The sequence below is a fragment of the Primulina tabacum genome, chromosome 2, assembly GCF_025594145.1.
Source record: "Primulina tabacum isolate GXHZ01 chromosome 2, ASM2559414v2, whole genome shotgun sequence".
Lineage (NCBI taxonomy): Eukaryota > Viridiplantae > Streptophyta > Magnoliopsida > Lamiales > Gesneriaceae > Primulina > Primulina tabacum.
In genome coordinates this window covers 11,924,797-11,945,751 of record NC_134551.1, presented here as the reverse complement: position 1 = coordinate 11,945,751, position 20,955 = coordinate 11,924,797, and the positions used below count along the sequence as shown (strand labels likewise).

Genomic DNA, 20,955 nt, shown 5'->3' with positions numbered 1-20,955 from the left:
ATTTCAAAACGAAACATGATGTCTTTAAATCCAATCATAATTATTGAAATATTTGATAGTTGGGGGATAGATTTTATGGGTCCATTTTCATTATCTTTTGGATATAAGTACATTTTAGTCGCTGTTGATTATGTTTCAAAATGGATTGAAGCAATTGCATGTAGAACTAATGATCATAAAATTGTTAAAAGAAAATATTTTTAGCCGATTTGGAATACCTAGAGCAATAATTAGTGATGGGGGAAGTCATTTTATAAATAAATCATTTTCTTCTTTGTTAAGAAAATATGGCATTGCACATAAAGTGTCTACCCCATATCATCCTCAAAATAATGGTCAAGTTGAACTTGCAAATAGAGAAATAAAACAAATTTTAGAAAAAACAGTTAATCCAAATCGAAAAGATTGGTCTTTAAGATTAACTGATGCATTATGGGCATATAGAACTGCATTTAAAACATCATTAGGGATGTCACCATATAGGTTAGTTTTTGGTAAGCATTGTCATTTACCGGTTGAACTTGAACATAAAGCTTATTGGGCAATTAAAGCATTTAATATTAATTTAGATGATGCATCTAAATTAAGAAAATTGCAAATAAATGAACTTGAAGAATTAAGAAATGATGTATATGAAAATTCAAAGATTTATAAAGATAAAACTAAAGCCTTTCATGATAAAAATATTATGAGAAAGTCATTTGAAATTGGACAAAAAGTTTTGTTTTATAATTCTCGTTTGCATTTATTTCTAGGTAAACTAAGATCGAGGTGGTCAGGACCATTTATAGTCAAATTTGTTTATCCTCATGGTGCTGTTGATATTGAAAATCCTAAAAATAATGACGTGTTTAAAGTTAATGGGCAAAGACTTAAGCCTTTTATAGAAAATGAAATTCTTAATAATGAGTTTATGCCTTTATATGATCCACAATAGTTGTTTGATATTTTCATTTTGTTTTGCAGATTCTAGTTCATTTCCCGGTTAAGTGGCGGATAACGGTACTCCGTGACTGTTTAAGTCGGTTTCTTCAGTTTTCCCAAAATAATTGAAATATATATAATAATAATAATATGGATGCGTGTATTATGAATCTTCGTAAATATTTTGCTTGTTTACCTGATAATGCGTTGAAAAAAATTTATAAAGCTAGATGTGAGCGGCTAAGGTTGATGATGTCATATGGCATACCGAATGATGTCCGTTTGATAATTGAAGCAAAAGTCCGATTGATTGGGGAAGCAAGTGAATTAATAATAAGACATATGCCAGGATTTGGTAAAAGCACATATGCCAAAAAGCGAAGAGCTAAACGTATAGGTGGATGTCATAAATGTGCAAGATGGACTTGTAAGGGAAAATACAAAAATGTTGGAATGACATCAATGAATAGAGAAGATAAAATTTTATTCATTAAGAATGGTCTGAGTAAAGAGCCTCTGGATAATTTTCTAGAGGTTCTTGATACGCATTTTAGTGGGTACGTGCAAAATGAACTTCTTAAACTATGGTGGCAATTTCAACAGGAGGAATATCAATATGGACGGTGGAATCAGCCTTACAAAGATCATACTGTAGTAACGCATATCTATTTAGATAAGTAAATAAATATACACAATTTCGTCTTGGGAATCTGACGTTAAAAGACCATGTTTGCCAATTTATAAGAAAATTGGATGGGAAGCATATCCTCGACTCATAGAAGGCGTTGAAGCCGTTACTGAACGTAAAATCAGAGGAAGATGTGAGCTACAATCACAACTACGCTGTATATATTTGTTTTAATTTTGTCATTTTTATTTTCTTTTAATAATAATAATTTCTTGTTCAAATATTGACTTTTGGCATGTTACGCTTATAAATTCATATGCTATGATCTAACAATTACAAAAAAAACATATTTCTCAACATGTCAACGTCTACGGTAAGTAAAATCAAAAATATTTGTGTATTTTGTGGATCTAGTGCAGGAAAAGATTCAATTTATGAAGAAGTAGCAGAAAATCTTGGAATAACACTTGCTAAAAAAAAGATTCATTTGGTATATGGTGGTGGTGAAGTTGGCCTCATGGGAAAAATTGCAAAAGCTGCGCATCCAGGTGGAAGTGAAGTTTTAGGCATTATTCCGATTACCTTAGCCAATCTTACAGGACCAACAATAGGAGAAGAAATGAAAGTGGACAACATGTATGAACGAATTACTCAAATGATTGAACATTCAGATGCTTTCATTGCTTTGCCAGGAGGTTTCGGTACTTTGGATGAAATATTCCATACTGTTTGTTGGGCACAATTAAATATCCACAATAAGCCAATTGGTTGTTAAATGTTAACAATTATTATGATAAACTGTTATCGTTTCTTGATAATGTTGTGGAACAGGGATTTATTTCATTAGCTTCGCGAAGGATGTTAGTTTCTGTTACAAGTGAAGATGAACTTATTGATTTACTGCAAGGATTTAGTCATGAACAAGATCCATCCTTATCTAACCTTAATTGGCCAACATCCAAAAGTAAGAAAAGAAAATTCATGTGATGCTAAACTTGTGATTCAACGGTATGTTTTAATGTTTTTCTTTAAGGTATGAATAATTTCTTCTTCATCTCCTCTTAGTTTTTTTATATAAAAATTAAAATATATACTTATATATAGTAATAATAATAATAATTTTTAGTTCAATGTCGATTAAGGTGTCAGTAAAATACGCCTGAGACGCATTAGTTAATAATTATTGGAAAATCACAATACACTAGATTTTAATATTCATTATATTCAAAATACAGACTCAAAGAAAAATTAGTTTTTCATATGTACCAATTTATATATATATTTTGATCAATTAATATAAAATATATAATAGATGTGTTCATATATATATATATATAATTGTATGTGTTTTCAAATAAAATAATTTCTAAAATTTTTATGAGAATATAGTTAAAAGATATGGTTTGTATGGTTATTAACATGTATAATTGAAAGAATTCTTTTGTAAAAGTATAATATATACTCACACATCTTTTGTGAGTGAGTGGTGAGAAATGAGAAAACAATTAATAAACTTTTATTGATTATTAAAAAATGGTTAATTACAAGAATATAACTTCCCTAAAAAAAATATTTATTGAAAAAAGAAAAAAAAAAGTAAATATATAACAAACTGCAAAATACTTTATTCATTGTAATTTTTTAGATTTGATTGATGTACTATCAATGTGTTCTAAAACATCAATATTGTGTTAAAAAAAAAACAAAAACAAAAAGATTTGTTTGTGCTAGATAAGTTTCAAAGGTAGTCGGATGTATCCGTTATATAAATGTTTATATATATACATATATATATATATATATATATATATTTATGGTATAATGTTTGGATAAAAAATTTTATGTTATTGTAAAATTTTGCAGTCACGTTATTTAAAAAGAAACAATAAAAAAAAGAAAAAAAAAGAAAAAAGGGGATTTTATTCTTTGTAAATTTTTCTATTTTGTTTTCAATATTAGTTTAATTAATTGTCTGCTTTAATACTTAGTCTTTTTCAATGAGAGTTAATATTCATTCCAACTCCATGAGTGAAAACTAGCTATTTCTTAAATATTTTGACCTGAAAGAATATATGGAGTTGAGACTTTTACAATAATATTCTTGATATTATACATGTTATGGTGGGTGGTGTGAATTATCTTTTTGACTATATTATTATAAAAAATTTAGAAATTTAAAAAAAAAAATTATATATATATATTGTTACTTTATATATTATGTGAAAATAAAAATAATAATAAAAACACATCTAATTATATATTATTATATTAAACAAAAAAAATATATATATATATATAAATCGGTATATGATTTTGTTTTTAATGAATATGTTTGTATTTGAATATATAAAATGAATAAAGAATCTAGGTTGTGATTTTCCGATAAATTTTATTACTAGGGGACTAGTAATAAGATAGTGTGGGGGTGTGATGAAACTTAAAATTAATAATTTATTATATGTTAAAACCTATATTTTAAAATTTAAGTTTCATTAAAATTATAAAATTATGTTATTTTAGTATTGTTTGTTTATATTTAATTGTCTTACTAAATATGTTTTATTTTGAGGTTTTCTACGTGTTGGTAAAATAATGATAACTCAAGCTAGAAAATTCAAATGGAGGTGACTCAAACATGCTTGGAATTCTTGAGAAATTATCTACAACTTTGCAGAAGACATGATTGCCTAAAAAGTTCCTTAAGATGATCAAATTGTGCAAATATCAAAAGGAGGACAAATTTACTATGACCAGCATAAAAAAAATCATAACTATTTCAATATTTAACCAAATGAGGTGAACCAAGTGACCAAATTCATCTACAGACAATTTCCCACATGTTTACCGTTTTGAGGAGAGTCAAATTCGGTGATTAAAGTCGTGGAACAAAGCATTGAAAGAAGGGACATGGAATTGAACTTGGAGGAGACAAAGAATACTATTGCAACTACATGGCATTAATAAAAATTTTGATCATTTCTCTCATTTGGCCTATAAATAGAGGCCTTGTGCTAGCTTGAGAATCATTCTATCTCATTGTAAAATATAGTGTGAGTGTGTATCAAAGTTCTAAATTCCAATATATTTTCTTTCATGTTCTCAACTATGAGTGATATTTTAGTGTTGATCAAAAGTAAGCTTATGGCAAGCTAAATCTATTATGTCTAGGTGAAGAGGATGCATTCTTGGTGAAGTAAGATTGTTTATATTTTGTATATTCTTTCTTTATTTCTTTTCATTTAGCTAACTTATTTTTATTGTAGGTATAAAAATGAATTATTTGTTGTTATCAATTTACATCAAATGCTTGATACCATTAAAGTGGTTATCTTGATTTGTTGTTTAATTTTGATACAATAAATATTTCATCACTTATTATTATATATATATAGATATATATATATATATATATATATATATATATTTATATAATAATATCATAATATTTCATTTAGACGATAGCGTGGCTCTGCCGGTTGTTCTAAATGAAATATTATGATTTAATACTAACATCTAACAATCTAACATTTACTTTATCGCAACTAACTTTTATTTTTCGCATCTAACTTTTACTTTTTCACAACTAACTTTTACTTTATCGCAACTAACATTTACTTTATCGCAACTAACTTTTACTTTACCGCAACTAACTTATTAAATCAATATATTTCATTTAGGCAATAGCGTGGCTCTGCCGGTTGTTCTAAATGAAATATAATGATTTAATTTAACAATTAATTTATGCAATTATTTAGTTATATAGTCATAATTATAATCATAGGTATCATATATAAAATATCGATTAATTCGGTATTTTCTATAGTGGGAACTATATTATATTATGTGTGTGTTTAATTTTCTTGGAACCATTATCTATGGTGGTTTCTTTTGTTTTACTTTTAGTTAAACAATATTACATAAACCAAGAATAAATCCTCAAGCCTTGACAAAATTTATAATTTGTAAACTTCATTCTTGCATTTGGTAATCTATAAATTAATAAATTTAAACTCAAAATAACCTCTCTGAGGATCGATCTCGTACTTACGAAATATATTACTTGCAGACAACCTACACTTGGGTGAATTATTATTTAAGTAGTAGCAGGATCCAAATGTAACTTATTGAAAAGGACGTGTTATTCAAAAGGACGTGCTTTACATTGAAACTTATTATTTTAAAAAATCTTCTGGTCTTTCAGTGGATGACCATGTATATTTCTACAATTCTTCGCATAATTGTTGAACTAAGATGTCCTAATCGATCATGGCAATTAATTAATATTGAAGAATTATCAACTACTATGTTTGATTTGATTGGACTTGTATGTCTATAATGCAATCCAGTAGGGAGCATTGGTAGTTTTTCAACTATATATTTTTTTCCTGATTTATTTGTGGTAAGACACATATATATTTTCATTTATTTCATTTATTGTCTGAGTATCATACCCATGGGAATATATGTCATTAAAACTCAACAAAAAAAAATTTTGATTGTGGTGAATACAAAGCATCATTTATCAGAAATTTTGTACTATTAGATAACAAAAAATGTGCTTTACCACAATCTTTAATAAAGTCTACTTGACCTGATATTGTATTCACCATTATTTTTGTTGATTTTATTGGAGAGTAGTGTGCGTTGGACCACTATCAGGTATGCAAATTTCCATAGGATTTGTTCCTTGTTTAGCTTTGTTCATTGCATTTTCCATATTTGAACTTAAAAAAATATGCAATGAAAAATATTACTGACAATACATATGTAATTTATTAAAAAATATAACGCATATCATAATTATACAATAAAACATTATCATATGAGTACATGAAAAATAAAATATTTTACATTTCTATTCCACCAGTCTATTGATTATAACACATATCATAATCATTCAATAAAACATTATTGTAGGACCGAGAGCTTGCCGCTTTACCAAAAGCTATAACTGGTGGTAATGATGCAACTCAAATCTTTTAAAGCGCACAACAGCTCAAGCACCACGGTTCGATCGCCCTACCAAGCGAGGACAATTATTGCACCCAACAATGTTCATCCCAATAATTGTATTCCTCGCAATCAATGGGAATCGAACCTGTGACCTTGGCTCTGATACCAATTGTAGGACCTAACGCTTGCCGCTTTACCAAAAGCTATAGCTGGTGGTAATGGTGCAACTCAAATATTTTAAACCGCACATCAGCTCAAGAAACACGGTTCGATCGCTCTACCAAGCAAGGACAATTATTGCACTCAACAATAATCAAATGAGTACATGAAAAATAAAATATTTAATATTTCTATTCCATCAATATATTGATCATTTTCAAAGAAATCATTCATAATATATGCGGCCAAAATGAATTGAATCACTGAAACTGTCACTGTGTTCAGTGAAGTTGGTCTCTTTTTCTGTTCCTTTATTGATTCTTTATAGAGAATACAAAGGTGCTCTGGGGCTCGAAAAATACAGACCAATGTCTTGGAGTGCCGCATCTAAAATAAGAACTTTCAAATCGTTTTGATTGATTTTCATTAACACTCATGTTCTCATGATGTCTTTTTAGTAAGTGGTTCGTGACCCCCTTTTGAGATGATTTATAGAAGTAACTGTCTCGATTGTTTTCAAAACCATGGCCGCGAGCACGACCACTTCCACGTCCACGACCACGACTTCGATTTCGACCTCGAACAAAACCTTGTCTTTGACTTGGATTTTGGTTTTCATGTTTAAATTCATTTTTACTTACAACGTTTACTTCTGGACTAATGATTTCTTATTAGCAGCTTGTTATTCTTTTCCGCCACAAGAAGACATGCGATAAGTTCAGAATATATCGCAAATCCACGCACTCTATATTATTGTTGTAGAGTTATATTTGATGCGTGAAAAGTGGAAAATGTTTTTTTTAAACATTTTCGATTCCGTAACCTCATGTCCACAAAATTTTAATTGCGAGATTATTCGATAGTCTATCGTGTTGTAATCACTGACTTTCTTAAAATCTTGGAATCTTAACGTATTACATTCATCACGGGAGGTCGGAAGTATAACTTCTCTTACATGTTCAAATCTTTCCTTTAATCCTTTTCATAAAGCCATGTGATTTTTCCAATGAGATATTCACATTTTAATCATTCGTGAAGATGTCAACGCAAAAATATCATAGTTTTTCCTTTTTCTTGTGATGATGAGATACCATTTTCTTTAATGGTCTCATTTATACCCAATGACTCAAGATGCATTTCTACATTGAGAGTCCATAGCATATAAATTTTTTCCCGTAATGTTGAGCGTAACGAATTCGAGCTTTGCCAAATTTGACGTGCTGGTATTATAAAAATAAAAATGCATTTTATTAGTTAAGTTTTAAATCTATTAATATGGTAATACAAAATAACAAATAAATTATAAGTACAAGCATTCTTAAAAATAAAGAAAAACGCGAGACTGATACTCTCTGATAAATACAATACTAATAAAGTATAATAACAAAAATAATTATACAAAATAACCTTGAAAAAATCATCCTTTTCTTCGAAAAATTGATGAAGAAAAATTTTAAGGAGGAAGAGTAAGTTTTGAGTGATTGAATGTGTTTGTGAAATCATCTTTATAGGATAAAAACTAACCCTTTATGACCGTTTACAAAGTCTTAAAAAATAAATGCATGTATAAGTGTAATTTTATGGTAATAATAAGATGTATATAATGTTAATCATGTTTAAATAATTATGTATATCACATCACATTATTATAATGAGATATCAGAGACTCTTTTTATATAATACCGTGATATTATACAAATATATATATATATATAATTATTATATAACATAATAAAAATATATAAACAATGAAAAAATCACACCACATTATTATAACGAGGTGTCATATAATATTTTTATATAATAACATGTTATTCAAATATATATATATATATATATAATTATATTTTTTATATATTTTTATTGTGTTGCTGTTTATTTATTGTGTATATATACACAATAAATAAACAGCAACACAATAAAAATATAAAAAAAATGTAATAATATAATCACATCATGTTATTATAATGAAGTGTCATAAACTCCTTTTATATAATAAACGATATTATATATTAAATATATACACAATAAAAATAAATAAGCAATAAAATAAATATTCTTAATTTTGAATATTGTTACCTTTTTTTTGTGTTTTGGAGTTTGAAAAAATATGGAGAACCTTCGAGTATCGTGCTGATAACATGTTAAAAGTAAAAATTTACGATAAAAAGTAAAAATCTCAAACTCACAAAACATATTAAACTACACACTTTATAAAATTTTCTCTACTCAATTGTGTTTTTTCTTCACAAATTGAGAGACATATTTCTAGAATTTCTTTGAAAATAATCCAAAAATAAATACATAATCACACATTAATTTTTAATATTTACAATTCTTATTTTCAACTACAGGACTAAAAATAAATAAGACAAAGATAGGAATAGTCCCAAAAAAAATATCAAATTCAATTATGTGTGGTCCAAAGTAGAAACCAAAATATCACTTGTTCACTTGGCCATTGCTTCCAACCCTCGCTCGCTCCCTCGGTCCCCACCTCTAATTTTTGTTGCTCGTGATTCTGTCGGTAGGAATATATAGGTCAATAATCTTTTATATAAATAAATTAATATTACGAGATTTAAAAAATTCTATTAACTTTGTATGTTTTAAAAAATAACGATAATATAATTCAGGACGAATTATGGGAAGTGACAAAAAATTACAAATATCACATTATAGAGTAGAATTGTTTCGATATTAGACAATTTATTAAAATAAAAAAGACTATATAAAAATTTATATAAACAAAGTCTCTATAAATTAATACCTGATAAATTAATAATTCTGAAATAATATTTTTTCCTCGATCTTGAGTTGAGTTAATGTGTTAAATTAATAATTTCGATAAATTAATAACATAATAATTTTTTGGAAATTATTTGTATAAAACCATGGTCCCGTCAATATTATAAATTAATATTTTCTCTAGAATTCCAAATATAACTAAATGACATTTAGTAAAAATATGATTCATGTTTATATTGTTATGTAAAATAAGATGTCCCTGAAAATATCTATCAACACCACCCAAACAGGGCCTTAACTACGTTAACACACTCAAATCTGACCGCAGGATCCTCCGCCGCACTCTCTCACGCACACACATGCACTCTCTCTCTCTCTCTAAATCTGCTCGATGCACAAAATTCTGTTGTAAATATAATTATATTGTCATTTATATCCAATAAGAGATGGGCTTGCAGATATGAAGCCAATTAATGCATATTATGTTCTTTAATTCAGTGCTTACTCACACTATCTGTTAAGGGAAATGCTGGGATTCTGATACAGAAAATAGCAGTTTCAGCAGCAGAAGAAGAAAAAATGTTGGGTGTTTTTGTTGGAAAAGATATAAGGAAAATTCTAAAGAGAAAGGATAGTGATGGTGGAGAAAGAGGTCAATTACTTTCACATTCTTTCTTTCTTTTATTTGGGCTACCTCTGTATTTTTTTCCCCCAGAATTTGATATTCTTTTTAAAACGTGTACACATTTATTTTGTGAAAAATATTTGAAATGTGTTTTCTTTAAGAAATCGCAAATTCCACCATTTATTAAAAACGATTGTGGTAACGTTGGGAAAATGGTATTAATCAATCAACTAACACACTGATTAAATTTTATTGATCTGGTGTATTGAAGCAGTTTTGAAACTTTAACTGTATAAAGTATGCGTTTTCTTTTCCTTCTTTTACGTGTTTGGAGTCAGTTTTCATCGCTTTAGATGACTGATTTTTGAATGTAGGGTTAACATAATTCCAAGCATATGGTTCTCTGTTTCAAGCCTTGAATTGTATTTACCGGTTTACATTGTTAACAAGAATGAACTTTTAGTTGCTTGAGAGGGGCTAACATGTAGCAAGATCCGATTTTTTCCTCCCTTTAATTGTTATGATTCTTATAAAGTTTCAATTTTTTACACAAGTTTACTCAAGGAAGAAAGATAGTCATAGATGCTAAAATACGGCAGTGGATTTAAGTAACCAAACTGATGTTCGACATGTCATTTTAGTTAGTGGTTAGGGCTTATCTTGATGGTGTTTTTAGTAAGGTGATGATTCTGAGGATCTTCGATTGTGTTTTGGCTCTTGAAATGATGAGGTTAACCAAAATAAGGGGCCATAAATCTTTTCCATGCATGACGCCGTGCACACCATATCCGAAGTTGAAATTGGCTTATAAAAGTAGAGTTGAAGAACCACCACTACACATCTAAGTGCCAATAATCATCCCTGAGAAATATTGAGAGAAAACATTGAACTTCAAATTAGAGGAAAATCAAAACAAAAAGCTTAAGATTTATCATAGATCCATCATTGAACTGAACTTGATTTAGGAAGTCTCGGAATGGTTTTACAAGTGCTTTTTTCAGTCCTGTTGCGTAGGCTCATGGACACCTTTACATTTGGCGATCCCATTCACTTTGAGACATCTTTGCTTGTTTCAATTGTTTGCACATTCCAACCTTCCTCCACTCACCTATCATCTAGTCTAGGTATAAAAAGCTTTGATCTATCTTCCGCTTCGAATTGTTATGCTAAGAAGCTATAATAAGCACTGAAATCTCATGCAACTTAAATTTTTTCCAAGGTGTAGCTGGTTTAAAACACAGCTTATTAAACCTGTCGAAGGGCATGATTGAACTAATCAATTCCAATTTCTTTTTCAATTCTGGTTTTCTTGTTTTGCTTATGAGATGTTAAAGATCGTGTTCAAATATATTTCACTTGGGAAAGAGTGGGATATTCCAGATTTGGATTGTTAGTTTGATGCATCTCTATGGTTTTTAAAAATTTTCCGTGGTTTCTGTTTTCACAGTTTTTTTTGTGTTATTTTTTCTTGTCTATTAGTCATATCAATTTGTTTTTGTAAACTCAGCCATTGTTTGTTATTCTCAGGAGCATATATGCTGTTCAATTTTCTCTCTCTTTTATGCTTGTTGTTTTGAAATATCATATTGTGGTGAACGTATCATATGATCCTTTGCTTCCACGACCAAATCTTAAAATATGGAATCTCAAGATCTGGAAATTAGGTTTAATTTGGTTGAGTAATTGTCATGACTTAACAGCTAACAATTTGTCAAGGCATGGCTTTTATCTATAAATACATATGTTTCATATTGTTTTCCTCAAATTTTGATGTTTTGCAGCCACCAAGGTTTTTTTTTTATTTCCAAGGATTTTTTACCCTGTTTTAAGATGCATAACACTGATGCTTCTTCAATTCTTTTAGGTAGAGCACTGGAGGAGTTACGCGCTTCCATGTTTAGTAAATTGCGGTCACTCAGTGGGGCGAAGCGACCGCAACAATCTTTATTGGGGCCCACCATTGCACTTACATTTAATTTCTTGGTTTCTGTCAGTATAATCTTAATGAATAAATTGGTAAGCCATATATCCCCCGCACATATTTCATGCTATTTGCAAATCAATTAATAATAAAGATTCTGACCATCGCTTCTTGTTTTTCAGGTTCTCATAAAAGTTGGATTCAATTATCCTATTTTCTTAACTTTTATTCATTATTTATTTAGTTGGGTGATAATGGCTCTTTTAAAAGCTCTGTCCATACTCTCTTTATCTTCTCCTCCGAAATCAACCAAATATTTTTCATTGTTGTCTCTCGGTATTGTTATGTCGCTCTCTACCGGTCTTGCCAACGTTAGCTTAAAATACAATAGGTGAGGCGACAACTTACCTTTTAGTGTTTGCTTCTTTTTTTTTCTATCTGTATCTGTACTTCTTGAATAATAGAGAAGATATATTTTTCAGTGTTGGATTTTATCAGATGGCTAAGATTGCAGTAACACCAGCAATTGTTTTAGCAGAGTTCATGCTATTCGGGAAAAGAATCTCAGCACAGAAGGTAATAATACTCTCTGGTAGTTGGGAAATGCTAAACTTTTAAAGGACCAACGTAATTATTTTAGTATTTTAAATTTCACCCACTGATGTGATTTGAATCAAAATTTGTACTATGAAAAACAAGCAGCTCTACATTGGGTTGTTTGGTTGGTCAAAAATGACTTTTGTCATCACCTATATTTGTAAGGTCATCCTGTATATTCTTGTTATTCACGTATATTTATGCGTATGAAATTTGTAATTGTTTCTTAAATAAGAAAAATTGGTAATTACTTTGGTTTTGTTGTGTTTGATGCTTATTACAATTTCTCTAGGTGTTTGCTCTTGCTGTAGTATCAGTTGGTGTTGCTGTGGCTACGGTAACTGATCTTCAGTTTCATTTCTTCGGCTCTTGCATAGCACTGGCTTGGATTGTGCCAAGTGCTGTTAATAAAATATTGTGGTCTAATCTTCAACAACAAGAAAACTGGACCGCTTTAGCGTAAGGCATCGTAGGATTTCCGAGTAAAACATGTATTTATTCATTCTGTTGACACATTCAGAAAACGTCACTGATTGTAAGTTCATGTTTGCGTGTTATGTATGACAGGCTAATGTGGAAGACGACACCAATTACTTTGTTTTTCTTGCTGATGTTAATGCCATCACTGGACCCTCCTGGTGTCCTATCATTTGATTGGAGCCTTCATAACTCTGCTGCCATTGGTGCTTCAGCCTTTCTTGGCTTCTTGCTTCAATGGTCTGGTGCTCTAGCACTCGGGTATGTGTTCTCTGCTTTGACAATTGATTTGTTGCTTCTATTCTTGTAGAAACAGTTTTTTTCCCCTCATCTGATTTGGTTAATTTTGAAATAGATGACCAATATGTTCTTGTGATTTGGTTATTTTACAGTTGATCGAAGTTCTTGATTCTTTACTTGCCCACTCACGTGGAAATAGTTGTGTTCATTTATAAAATATTTCAAAAAGCTTTATGATAGCATATGATTTCCACTCTCAAGATTGGGATATGAATTTTCACTCCCTTGAAAATCTGTTCCTTTGGTGTTCGACAAAAACCTCGTTAGTGTTTTGCAAATTAGACGTGGCATCCTTGGAAATGGCTACTATCTGAGTCGGTATGGATAACGTAACCTTTCTTCACATTATATTAAGATCTATGCACCAGTTAGTTTGCTTAGCAAAAGGCATCCAAAGTGAATCGAGCTGTGCAGTGGCTTCTCATTGGCTCTCTTGCTGTTCCTAGTTGTCTGGACCAGCAATTGTAGAGTAACTTATGACATGTTTTTGTTTTTCCGATCCACGTTCTAACACAACTGAATCTAGTATGCTTTTTAAACTATGATTGTAATAAATCTAAAAAATGCCTCTTGGTTATAATGTGTCGATGATCCGAGATTTACTGTTTTTTCCGAGTAGGGCAACTTCTGCTACGACCCACGTCGTTCTTGGACAGTTCAAAACGTGTGTCATCCTTCTTGGAGGTTTTCATCTTTTTGGTTCAAATCCTGGACCAACTAGCATTCTTGGAGCAGCCACCGCACTCGTTGGCATGTCCTTCTACACGTACCTCAACTTGAATTCACGGCACCAATCAGCAACCAAAAATTCTCCGAGGCAATCATCAGCATTGCCATTATCAAAATCGAACCTCGGAAAAGAAAATGGCGAGAACCACCATGAAGATGGTGGAGAGGAGCACGTGTAATGGGGAATTGCAGAAGAGATTGTTGAAAGCTTTTACCAACCCTGCTGGTTTAATGTATACATTTATCGTCCGGTTTATAATTATTGTATCGTGTTTTTGCTTGGTTAAACGTTTTATACAAACAGGGTTTGTAAATGCGATCTACACACCTTTATTATTTCAACTGATATGTGTATATTGCCTGTAATTTTCTGGGCTTTTATTGCGAATTTTTAATTTTATTCATTTTTATTTTTTTTAATTACTGAGAGAATTGTGTAGGGATGTAAATGAGTCCAACAGTTTGTGAGTTGTTCAAGTTCGATTCAATAAAAACTCGTTTGAGTTTGTTTAATTATGATCGTTAAGATAAACGAACCAAGCTCAAGTTTTACAATATTCGGCTTGTTAACTTGTGAACACGTTCGTTGATAAGTTTACGAGTCATCTCTTAGATGAAAAACTAATAGTTTTGATATTTGATTGATTGATTTAGAACATTACTTATGGAATATATAAAAAAGTCTATTAAATTTATTTATTATAATAAATATAAAAATTTTAATAAGAATATTATATTTTTATCTAAATATATAATTTACTTTTTAATGAATTTAATGAAGATTTAAATATAAAATTTTTATTTATTAAGCTCATTTAGGCTCAATAAAAGCTTGAATAAGCTCGTGAGCAATAAATATATTCGTTAAATAAAGCTCGAACTCGCTCGATTATTAAGAGTCAAGTTCAAACATTCAAAAGTTTGGCTGGACTCAACTCGATTACATCTCTATGTTTGTGCAACGATATTCGGACAAATTATTTTTTTTTCCGGGCAAAAAAAAATGAAAAACAGGTTACAAATTTATCCCCATACGGGGTGTTGATACTCACTGAAAATTTAGGGTCCGATTCCAGCAAGTGACACTAGTCCAGACGCAAGCTTCGAATTTGTCCTGAGCCTGAAATCACGAAGAAGACCATTAAAAGGGGGCCGAGAGGGTGTCCCGACGTAGCCCGTCCGACGGTCAAGTCAGAGACTGAGGATATAAGTTGAGAGCAGCTAGGATACAGCCGAAAATAATATATAGTGAATTAATGAATCGTACGCTCAAAAACCTGGTATTTATAGGAGAATACATTGATCTTTCATGGGCCATGGCGAGAGTTTGGGCCTGATTTTGATGGGCCCATCCATAGGGTATAAGGTGTCAAAATTGAAATCATGTAATATGTATCTATACATTGTATCACATTTGACTTGCTAAGTGGCCATTAAAGGGAGTTGATACTACAAAATTTTACCTAAAAATAATTTCAATATTATAATAAAGGAAGTATACGAAATGTCACATAATTAAGGTATTAATTTTTATATCAAAGTATTCTATATTTTTAAAATAATAAAATAATTCTTGAATTATTAGGATAGTGGGAACTATGCGCTCATTTGCCATTAACTGAGAATAATCTATAATATAGACACTATATTAGTAATTAAGATCCGTAGAGTAGTCTACATTATGCATTCTTTGTTCATTTTAAGCGTGCTAATTGTAATTAGAGTATAAGATGTAAGTATTAATGAAAGAATAGCAATAATATTAAGATTTAATTTTAGCCGTGGTTTATGGTTAGTAGACTATGGAAAATAAAAATTTTGTGGAGCATAAAAAACACTACTAGTATTCCTTTTTTTTTTCCTTTATTTCATTGAAAAGAGGATTATGTTGGAGAGTTAGAGATGGTCAACACTTCATTAAATCTGATCCTTGGATCCCACGTATCCCATCCTTTAAAAGCAATCAAGTTGTTCGAGTGGATCCTATCATGAGAGTGGCCAGACTGATTTCTAGTTCAAGATATTGGCAGGCAGAACTTGTGAGACATATTTTTACATCCCACGAAGCTGAGGCGATTCTTAATATTTCTCTCAAAACAGGGGTTGTCCGGACATCAGGTATTGAAAAGATAGTCCAAATGGGTTATTGTTAGACTTAATTTTATTGTGGTGATGAGAGTCAAAACCAGTAGGTCGCGAGAGCTATAATCAGAAGAGAGGATAAAAGCAGAAGCTCTCGTATCGCATTGACAGAAGCAGTACTCTTTGAGTACTTAAACGGCTTAGAAAATCAGAAGCAGCACTTAGCTTTAAGAGCAGAACTTAGCTTAAGCAGAAGTAACTTAACGTCTTTACTTGAATCGTTACAATCTTAAATGTTATCGTTACTTTACCTAGTACTAGCATTTATTGCACCATTAATGTTGAACAAAAACATTTAACGCTCCTTACTAGTTTTGGTATGAAGCAAGACTTATTATTTTGAAAGCTTTCTGCAGGACCCTTTCTAGGTATTAAAGCTGATTTTACTCAAGAGCCTCAGAAGCTGTTTTTGATTATAGACGTTGGACTCAAAGTTTTCTATATATATAGAGGTCAATCCTTTATAGAAAACAACGTTATTATTATTATCAACGCAACGAATTATTCCAGCGTGAATTTTGAGCTATCATCGTCTACTTATCCTCAAGCTCAATATACAAAAAACCAGCACACGCTTCATTATCTATATTCGATCTTCTGATATCACTTCGTTCTGACTGTTTCGTAAACCTCTTCAAGCTAAACAATTTACTATATTTTATTGAGAAGAGTTTGTAAAATGGAAAATAGTCTTTTCCAGAACTTTGTTGTATTCGTATTACCGAGTTGTGTAACTAAGAGTTTCAGTAGGCTAAGGGTAAGTCTTACTGAAGTGGGTGTGTACAAGTGTTGTACTGTAATATCCAAAGTCTTTTAGTGATACCTTCTGGAAACAAAAGAAGGGCAGACGTAGAAGATTTTATCTTCGAATTTCCAGAACCAACCACTGTTCAACTTGCCTACTGTTTTATTATTTCTCTTCGTACTCCATTGGATCGTTTCCGCACTTATTATTGTGATCTAATAGACTTACATTCGAACAAGATCAGTTACAATCTCTAACAGAATTCTAGCATCTTTTGCAAAATCATCCAACAAAGGAAAGAGTTTATTCACCCCCCTTTAAACTCCTTATAGATCACCAACAAGTAGTATCAGAGCAGATTTTTCTTGTTTTAAATATTTACAACAGATATGGCACATTTCAGCAAAGTACCCATGTTCTCAAAAGAAGATTTTCGATGACTGGAAGATCCGGATGCAAGCTCATCTTTCAGCTCAAGACGATGACATGTGGTTTTTCATCACAGATGGTCCACTGAAGATTTTAAAGCCTAACACTGCTATTGCTGTTACTGAGGGAGCACCTCAGATGGTTGAGAAGCACAGAAGTGAATGGACCGACGAGGACAAAAAAAATACAATCTAGACAATGTTGCGAAGGACATTCTCTACAAAACGCTTGATAAGAACACATTCAGCAAGATCAAGATGTGTTCTACTGCAAAAGAGATTTGGGAAAAACTCATCCAAATCTGTGAAGGAAATAAACAGACAAAGGAGAATAAGTTGTCTGTAGCAATGCAGAAATATGAAAATCTCAAAATGAAAGTTGGAAAAACTCTGAAAGAGTTTGACGAACGTTTCAGCAGCTTAGTTAATGAGCTAGCAGCTCTGGGGAAAGAATATGGCAACAGAGAAATAGCACTCAAAGTTATGAGAGCTTTACCCAGAGAATAAGATGTAAAAACTATGGCTATGAGAGTATCTAAAGATCTGAACAAGTTAGAACTACACGACTTGTTTGCAGACTTAAAAGCCTATGAGTTTGAACTGGAAGTGAGAAGTGGAGAAGAACCCTCATCAAATCCACATTCCAAGGCTCTTACTGCTACTGCTGCAGTTATTCCAAGTGCATCACCTGCTATTGTCATTGAAAACACATCTGAAAAGACTGCTGAACAGATCAGCAACGATGCAATGTCTTTATTTGTGAAGAAATTTTCCAGATTCATGAAGAAGAATCATCGAGCTTATCAGGGTCCTAACCGAAACTTTAAGAAAGATTCACCACCTGGTGACATGGTATGTTTCACCTGTGGAAAATTCGGGCATTTCATCGCTGATTGTCCGAAGTCAAAGAAGAATGATCAAAAGAAAAAGTAATACAGGAGGAATGACAAGAAATCCAGAAGAGACCACAAGGCGATGATTGCAGAAGAAAGCAAATCAAAATGGGCGGATTCTAGTTCTGAGTCTTCTGACTCAGAAAGTCATTCCAGTGATAGCGATGCAGAAGAGATCAAATGTCTCATGGCAGACACTGAATCAACCTCGACATCTGGAGAGGTATTTGACTTTGACTAATGAATTTACACGAACTGATTTGGTTAAAGCACTGCATGACATGGTAGAAGAGTACTCAGGACTTTCACAATCATTCGAGGAAAATCAAAACTTAAAGGATCAAATTAGTAAGTTCACTTGGTTGCAAGAGAATAGCTGTATTAATCTAAAGTTGAGATAAGTAAATTGAAGACTAAGAATGAAAGAGTAAATCCAGATTACCAGACAATGAGGTTTGAGAATCAGAAGCTATCGGTTCTGGTAAATGCATGGAACAAGTCTTCTATTTCATTAGAGAAGATGCAAGAATTACAGAAGCAATCTGGAGACATAGTGGTCTCGGATTCAGTAATAAGGAAAGCACTTAGTAGAGGATTCAACTCAGGAGGTCAATCCTCTATGAAGGTTAGAAACAACCAGTACTATAATTCTAGACCTGTTCAGAAGAGATACATGCCAGACAACAAAAACAGAAAGGAAGAACAACATTCTAAGATGCATTCTGTTAGAGATAACAGACCTTCTGTTGCACACACCTCTATGAATACCCAAAGTACAATGTCACCTAGAATTGTACAAATGTGGGTTTCTCAAGGATTGAATCAGCAGCTCCACATAGTATCTAGACATTGGATGTTCAAGACATATGACTGGACAAAAGAGTCTACTCTCAGAAATAATGAATTGTACTGGACCAAAGATAACTTTTGGGGATAACTCAAAAGGTAAAACCGTGGGTAAGGGTAAGATTATCCATGGTAACATTACTATAAATGACGTGCTCTTGGTTGAAAATCTTTGTTATAATTTAATCAGTATTAGTCAACAATGTGATAATGGTTATTCAGTAGCTTTTCAGAAGCACACATGCACAGTAAAAGATGCTGATAAGTCTACTGTATTAACGAGGAAAAAGAGAAGGCAATACTTACAAAGTATCTTGGAACATAGATCATGTAAATGTTCCTACATGTTTAGTTGCCTTCCTAAGTTATAAACACTGGCTATGGCACAAGAGATTGAATCACCTGACTTTAAGTCAATTAATTATCTCAAGAAGCAGATCATAGTTTATGATTTACCTGATATTAATTTCGTTAAGAATCATGTATGTTCTGCATGTCAACTTGGCAAACAAGTGAGATCTAGCTTCAAGAATAAAGGTAGTAAATCAACTTCAAGGTGTTTAGAATTATTGCATATGGATTTATTTGGTCCAATCCCTATCATGAGCTTAGGGGGAATGAAGTATACACTTGTTGTTGATGATGAATTTTCTAGATTTACTTCGGTTATATTTCTTCCTGGAAAAGATCAAACCAGTTGCCTCCTGAACAAGCTTCTGAAAAAGATTCAAAATGAAAAATCAGTTTCTTTCATCAAAATCTAAAGTGATCGGGGTACTGAATTTACTAACAAGATTTTTGAGTTATATTTGGATGAACAGGGTATTCATCATGAATATTCAGCTGCCAGAACGCCTCAACAAAATAGAGTAGTTGAGAGGAGAAACAGAACTCTTAAAGAAGCTGCTAGAACAATGCTAGCATATGCAGACATCTCTCAGCGCTTCTGGGCAAAAGAAATCAATACAACGTGTTTCACACAAAACATAACTATGATCAACAAGAGACACAATCAGACCACATATGAGATATGGAAATAGAGTAAGCCTAATGTATCATATTTTCATGTGTTTGGTTATAAATGATTTGTGCACAATAATGGTAAAAATCATTTGTCTGCATTTGATTCAAAATCAGATGCTGCATTATTTCTTGGATATTCAGCAGTAAGCAAATAATTCAGAATTTTCAATAATAGAACTCTTAATGTTGAAGAATCTATTCATGTTAATTTTGATGAAGATAGCAGTGCGCCTGGAATTTTAAACGTGTCAAATCTAAGTAACAGATTAGACAGAATTCATCTGGAACTAGATAATGAAGATGATGCAGAACCAATTGTCAAAATTGTTCAAAATCAAGAACCAGACATTCCTCTGGTAGAACCAGTTGTTCAGACACAAGACATACCAGAACCATAATTTGACATTCCAGAACCTGCTACTGATTTAGCTGAGCATTATCCTAATCCATCAAACCAGGAATAAATTTCTTTAAACCCTTTTGTCTGGAGAAAATCTCACCCTCCATCTTTGGTTATTGGTAATACAACATCTCCATTAAGAACCAGAAGGCAAATAATTAATGAATATATGCATCCTGCTTTTATCTCTCAGGATGAACCAAAGAAGATTGAAGAAGCTCTTCTGGATCCTAGTTGGATTGAAGCTATGCAAGAAGAGCTGAATCAATTTAAAAGAAATGAAAGTTTGGTTTCTTGTACCTAGACCATCTCATCAAGCTGTTATTGGAACCCGGTGGATATTTAGAAACAAGCTAAATGAAGAAGGTACTTTTGTCAGAAATAAAGCAAGACAGGTGGCTTAAGGTTTCAGACAAG

General features: G+C 31.6%; 1 protein-coding gene across 1 annotated transcript; it reads left to right on the top strand.

Annotated features, from left to right (window-relative positions):
- Positions 1–9,716: 9,716 nt before the first annotated feature.
- LOC142530401 (nucleotide-sugar uncharacterized transporter 2-like) lies at positions 9,717–14,465 on the top strand. Its single transcript, XM_075636236.1, has 7 exons — positions 9,717–10,064; positions 11,902–12,053; positions 12,141–12,349; positions 12,441–12,534; positions 12,848–13,014; positions 13,123–13,293; positions 13,952–14,465. Exons 1-7 carry the CDS (start codon positions 9,992–9,994, stop codon positions 14,238–14,240), a joined length of 1,155 nt encoding a protein of 384 aa, XP_075492351.1. The 5' UTR covers positions 9,717–9,991; the 3' UTR covers positions 14,241–14,465.
- The last annotated feature ends 6,490 nt before the right edge of the window (positions 14,466–20,955 follow it).

Excerpts from the sequence above, each read along its gene's own strand:
- LOC142530401 (XM_075636236.1), top strand. The coding sequence starts at position 9,992 with ATGTTGGGTGTTTTTGTTGGAAAAGATATAAGGAAAATTCTAAAGAGA. Across the intron at positions 12,054-12,140 it reads TAATCTTAATGAATAAATTG|GTTCTCATAAAAGTTGGATT; the intron begins GTAAGCCATATA and ends CTTGTTTTTCAG. Across the intron at positions 13,015-13,122 it reads GAAAACTGGACCGCTTTAGC|GCTAATGTGGAAGACGACAC; the intron begins GTAAGGCATCGT and ends TATGTATGACAG.